Source organism: Enhydra lutris, unplaced genomic scaffold (assembly GCF_002288905.1).
Source record: "Enhydra lutris kenyoni isolate GAN:26980312 unplaced genomic scaffold, ASM228890v2 scaffoldscaffold91, whole genome shotgun sequence".
NCBI classification, from domain to species: domain Eukaryota; kingdom Metazoa; phylum Chordata; class Mammalia; order Carnivora; family Mustelidae; genus Enhydra; species Enhydra lutris.
Window position 1 is genome coordinate 1,657,017 of NW_019154175.1, and position 6,195 is coordinate 1,663,211.

General features: G+C 55.5%; 1 protein-coding gene across 2 annotated transcripts in view; it reads left to right on the forward strand.

Moving 5' to 3' along the window:
- Window positions 1-4,141, forward strand: part of LOC111162354 (laminin subunit beta 3) — a 40,727-nt gene extending 36,586 nt beyond the window's left edge. For both annotated transcript variants that reach the window (XM_022526716.1, XM_022526715.1), the window contains exons 22-24: window positions 57-233; window positions 944-1,097; window positions 3,659-4,141. In XM_022526716.1, the coding sequence (XP_022382424.1) occupies window positions 57-233; window positions 944-1,097; window positions 3,659-3,795 (468 nt within the window). In that variant the 3' untranslated portion in view covers window positions 3,796-4,141. The remainder of the gene's footprint in view (window positions 1-56; window positions 234-943; window positions 1,098-3,658) is intronic.
- The last annotated feature ends 2,054 nt before the right edge of the window (window positions 4,142-6,195 follow it).

Consider the following 6,195-nt stretch of genomic DNA (forward strand, 5'->3'; position numbering starts at 1 on the left):
GGACAAGACCCCTGCTTAGGAGATCTGCCACAAGCCAGGTCTCTCTCCCCACCAAGGTTCAGCAGGTCCTGGGGCCGGCCGAAGGACTGGTGGCTAGAATGACGTCGCAGCTGGGAGACTTCCGGGCACGGATGGAGGAGCTCAGCCGCAGGGCCAGGCAGCAGCGGGAGAAGGCAGCGAGGGCCCAGCAGCTCACGGAGGGTGCTGAGCAGCGGGCACTGAGCGCCCAGGAGGTGAGGGCGGGTGGAGGTCATCCTGGGCAGAACCAGCGAGGGTGAGGGTCCTGAGCAGCAGTATGCTATCTGAGACACTGGGCTCAAAAGCCATTGGACCATGTTATTCTAGAATCATCAGAAAGGGCTTCAGGACTCACCCTGACCTGGCCTGGCATCTGGACCCCACCTCGGGCCACCTCTGGGGAGTCAGTTCAGTGGTGTTGCAAATGATCTAGTCCAGTCCCTCTCTGTTTACAGAGGGAGGGGTCACGTTGTCTGCCCCCAAACTCACCTACAAAGCAGGTCCCTTGACATCCAGTCCAGAGCCTGTCCCCTGCCGTGGCTTCCCAGCCCAGAGGCAGTCATGACTTAACCTAACCTGGGCCCCACCATTGTCAGAATTGTGTCAGAGAGGCGATCAGAGGGCCCTCCTCTAGGTCTCCAGTGTACCAGGAACTTCGGCATTCATGGTCAGTGCCAGTAGCGACCTGGCTGCCGAGTACACTGCTGAGTGACCACTAGGTGCCCGGCGCTGGGTGGGAAAGGACAGGAGCAGATGGAGGGACGGACGTGCAGATGAAGTAAGATACGGCGTGGGGTCTCGGGGTTTTCACAGGCCAGAGCCACCCCGTCATGTAGATTTGAGTGCTGTAGAGTGCTTTAGCCAAAGGTCTTTAGGACTTTGGGTGCTGCTGTTTATGGCCCTGAGATGGTTTTCCGTTTTTCAGGGATTTGACAGACTAAAGCAAAAATATGCTGAGTTGAAGGACCAGTTGGGTCGAAGCCCCACGCTGGGGGCGCAGGGCAGCCGGATCCTGAGCGTCAAGACGGAGGCTGAGGAGCTGTTTGGGGAGACCATGGAGATGATGGACAGGATGAAAGGTGAAGGGACGCTGCTGGGGCTTGGACTCCTGGCATCCCGGGAGGCAGGTCCCAGCCCAGGGCTTCTGAGGCCCGGCCTTGTCAGAGCTGGCCGTGCTGAGGGGGCGAGAGCAGTGGGGCTTCCCCAAGTGCCCAGGGAGTAGGAGGCACGATGATGGGGCTGTGGGGACTGAGGAGATGCTCGTAAGATTCGTGCTGCCCTCAGGAGCTTGCGGTCTAGATGGGGCCATTTTCCTGGTCCCCTGCAAGATGCCTGGAACTACCCAGCAGCACAAGGGGGTCTGTGACGGGAGCCCGCATGATAAGCATTCTGTGGACGGACGTTTCTGTCCAAGAGAAATGCTCGGTGAAAGTAATATTCAGAAGAAATAAGACTTGACGTAGGCCTGGGGGAGGCTGTGAGGAAAAGTAGGGACTTTAAGACAGGGTGAGGGGGACGCAACAAGACATGTTGTAGGGCTGAGGGGCAGGAGCACCCAGCAGGAGAGGAGGGGTGAAGAGGGTCAGAATGGTTGGGAGAGAAGCAGCATGGGGTCAGTGTGGCCGGCTCCACAGGGCTGGCCTCAGGGCCAGCACGAGAGGGGAGAGAGCAGAGAACCATCCAAAGGTTTTGAATACAGCAGAGACAATAAAAAATTGTTGTCAAAAGCGTTCTGAGGTTCTTCCAATGTGAGAGCAGGGATTTCCAGGAACTGGGCTCAGTCTCTAAGATGTGATGACAGGTCACTGCCCTGGTGTGCCCAGCGAATGCCACAAACAGAATTTCTCTGAATTTCAGAGAAAACAGACAAGAATCTGTTTGGCCGGCAGGTGGACACCCTGGGGAAGGTTGGGTGGGTGAGTTGACGAGGTAGGCTGGAGGCTGTGGCCAGCCGTCCCAGAAGGGTGAGCTGCTGAGCCTGACGGGGTTGCCGAGGCTTGCATCAGTGCCCGCCCTGCCCTCGTCCATCAGTGTTTTATGCGAAGATAAAGAATTTGTTTATCAAACCTGTGGACAACAGGTCGTTAATCCTTTAGGTAAGAGAACCAGTCATTCTAAGGCTATCTCAGAAGGCTGAGAGGATGCACTGAACTGAGCAGGGTAACATGAAAGAGAAGTGTTACCTTCCACTCTGGCCTTATTTGGGCCCAGGCTCACAAGTACAGCTCGGGTGAGGCATGGCTTCTTAGTGGCTCACGTACCTGAAAACATTTTATAAGCGCTCAAATGATAAAACGTTTCAAAATTGGTGAGTGAGAAGGAAATATGAATTGTTAGTCACCTGGAAAAAACCCAGGGGTTCCGAGTGATTTTAAGCTCCATGGAAGTTGGGGGTGTCTTGCTACCGCCCAAAGGGCAGACACATACAAAGCTTGTGAAATCTTTAGTAACTGGTGTGTCACAGGCTTATGAATCAGAAAAGGCTCAGATTCTAGCAATGGAACAGGCATTTACCTGTTGGCAGGAGTTTACCTTTCATTGTAGGATTTTGGGGAAGACCATGTGTGGGGGTTGGGGGTCCTGGGGATGGGGACCAGGGAACACAACAGTAGCTGTGAAAATTTCAATATTTGATCAGCCTGCAGGCCCGGACTGATGGCCAGGGGCTGAATGTCTGGCCAGCAGCACCACTGTTCCCAGTGCCTGTGGGATCTCACCTGGCGGGTGGTGTTTAGCGGGGGCACTGATAAGTCTGTGCCTATCGGGGGAGCGCCACCAGGGCTGGGAGGTCGAGAGACTTCGTAGTGACATCAGGTGAAGAATGGGTGAAGGAACTAGGGAGATTTCATCTGAGAAGGTGTGGCCTCAGACATCTCTAAGACTTCCACGTGGGAGACAGAAGAGCTATATTCCCCATTTACTCCTAGGAGACGGACCTGAGACAACTGAGTGGAAGCGGAAGTGGTCAGATTCTGGCTTCATGAGACTCTGAGCAGCTAGAGCTGCCTAAAGTTGGAGCCTTGTGAGGCCGCACACTCCCTCCCTATTCCTGGGGGAGTTCGGGCTGAGGCTGGTACCAGTCCCCGTGAGTGTGGCAGAGAGGCCTCTCGCCTAGGCTGACAGGAGGGTCCGGCTGCACTCAGTCACTTTGGAGTCCCCCACATCCCCCGTGCATAATCTAGTGGTGGCATACGGAATGGACCAGAGTGGGGGCGGGGGGGACTAGATTTATCTGGAGGGGTAATTAGGGAAGGGAAAGTGCAGGGGAATTCTGGTGCTCCAGCTGGCTCTGTGGTCGTGGTGCCTGCTGGAGGATCCCTGGTGGGACGGCAGCTGAGTCTAGCAGTCATAGGTTGCTAATCTTGATGCTAGTGGTTTGCTTCGTCAGTCTAGGACAACTGAGAGAGCATAGAGCAGAGGGAAGGGTAGGGGCTTCCTGGGTCTGGTTTCTGTAAGAGTGGCATAGGGGTGGAGAGCCAAGAGCTGCCTCAGTGTCCAGCTGCCCCCTCTCCCCCCCAAGCAGGTGATTTCTCCTGCAGGTGCTGCCTCTGGGTGGGTGGGAGAAGAAGGAAGGGTGGGGAGGCTCTGGGTGTCTCACCAGCTCCTCCACCCACCCGCCTTGCCCTCCATCTGCCCTCAGACATGGAGTCCGAGCTGCTTCGGGGGAGCCAGACCATCAAGCTCCGCTCGTCAGACCTGACGGGGCTGGAGAAGCATGTGGAGCAGATCCGAGACTACATCAATGGGCGTGTGCTCTACTATGCCACCTGTAAGTGACGTGCCAGCCTCCAGCCCCTGGCCCCCGCTCATCTGCCCTCTTTACTTGGGCTGGATTCCATCCCGGCTCCAGGAGACTTTTCTACAGCCTTGAAGCACAGCCCGAACCCCCCTGTGTGCAGCTAGTAAGATCTTTCTGGGCTGCTGCTGAGCCTGAGCTGATGGGAAACTGTATTCGAGAGACAGAGAGGGTGGAGGCGGGCCGTGGCCTTGGGACAAGGAGCTCTAAGTGGAGGTGCACTTGGCTGGCCAGCGTCCTTGCCCTTCAGCTTTCATGGAGGCTGAAGCCTGGATGAACACAAAAACTGAACCAAAAAATGACATGCAAATGAAAAGCCCAATAAAAACCTTTGGCAAGAAGTCTGGAGGTTGAAAGAGAGAAATTGGTCTGTGTCCCATAAGTAAACCTTTGTCACTTGTTCCTGTCTCCCACCTAGGGTTCCGGGGCGCTCCTCTGCTCAAGCCCAAAGCCCAGTGGTGTAGGGAGCACAGGCTGCCCCACGTGGCTCAGTACAGCTTGCTTGTCACCCAAACTTAGAGGGACTGGACCCCTTTGTCCCAGGACCTAATGTAACCCATCCTTGAGAGACCCGATGATTTTCATCTTTGAGCAGTGACCCAGTTGTTCCTTCACAGATGAGGAAATAGAAATCCAGAGAAAGGAGGGCTTGTGTCCACATTCCCACAGCTCCAGAGGCAGAATCTGTGTCTCTTGGGATCTCAAAGAGAAGCTGCAGATGGATGTGCGTTTGTGTGTGCAGCAGGTAGGGAAACAGCACGGGTGTGTGTGCTAACCACGGCCTGTGCCATGTGCTAGGCGTTTTCAAAATTAAAAAAAAAATTTGTCTTAAAGGTTTTACTTATTTATTTGAGAGAGAGAGGGACAGAGACAGAGAAACAAAACAAAAACAGGTGGAGAGACAGAGAGGAAGAAGCAGACTCCCTGCTGAGCCGGGAGCCTATTGTGGAACTCGATCCCAGGACCCTGGGATCATGACCTGAGCGGAAGGCAGGCGCTTAACCAACGGAGACCCCCAGGAACCCCATGCTAGGCATTTCACCTACACTTTCTTGACATTATTAACCATGTTGATTATTTACTGAGCACTGTGCAAGCACTGTCTGCATTATCTCATGATGCTGGTTCCATTTGACAAGTGAGGAAGCCAAGGCACAGATGGTTGTGTCACTCCCCGAAGGTCACAGATGTGGCAGGGCCAAGGCAGGGCAGGGCTTCAAATCACCATCATCTAGAGCATCTAATATCGTTGTTAGGAGACTGGACTGTGTGAGCTCTGACAGAGCTACCCCAGGAGCGGCGGTGAGGAGGGAATGAGTCACCAGCGGTATCTCATGTCAGCTACTAGCAGGCACACACTATGCACTCAGTCTGTGTCTGCCTCTACACTGCCAGGTTCCTCCAGACCCCAAGGGCCCAGCACACTCTCCACTCCGCACAGGCGCCGAAGTCCCAGAGCCACATCTGACTTTATGAATAACCAAATGAAGTCTCATAGAGAAAAATATGTCCATTTTATTGAGCACAACACCGAACGTGAAGCTGGAGGGGACGGGGGTACAGGAAAACGAGGGAGGGACAAGAATGTTTCTGATTTTCTGGGAGAGAAGAGCAGAAGCAGGATGAGAATTACCAGCTGAAATGGGAACAGTCAACTTCCAACTCTTACTTAATCGTGTGTGGGTGAGGCATCCCGCCAGGATGAGAATTCCTTACAGCCCCTAATCACTGATTTCTTTCTTTTCCATCTGGAAGGCTGTGGTACTGCTTTTGGCCTGGGGCAGGGAGGGAGGTGTGCTGGGCCAGTTGGAGCTGATCATGGAGTCAAGGACTGGAACTTGAGAGCTCACAGGCAGAGCAGGAGCCCCCGGCCATTCATGCAGATGGGCAGGCGGCTACATTAATGAGCCCGTGCTGGCCACGGGCATCAAGGCCTCGAGGCAGGAGCATGTGCTGAGCAGGAGTCGGGGGTTGAGGCTCCATATGGCTTTGCTCAGAGAAGGTGACACAGCCTGGCCAGCCCAGGAAGCTTTTCATCACAAACGACACAGACCCGGGCGAGAGCTACCTAGTTCACTGCACAGAGCCACGGCACGTAGGGTGTTGGGGGCACAGAGCAGGCAGGCCAGGGAGACCCCGGGGGTGGGTGGCCGCCGGCTCCTCCTGCCCACAGCTTCAACGAGGCCTCCGCGCCTTGGGGGCTCGCTCCTGGGCCTTCTGGAAGGGTCTGCCCAGGCGGCAGCCACCTGCTGCTCCACACCGTCACCCACTCCCGCCAGGCCCTGCTCTGCCCGCCTCGCCTTCCTCCCGTTGCAGGGTGGACGCCGGGCTGGGAAGGCAGAGAAGAGTCGCGTGCCTCTCCTGCCGAGGAAAGGGGTTCA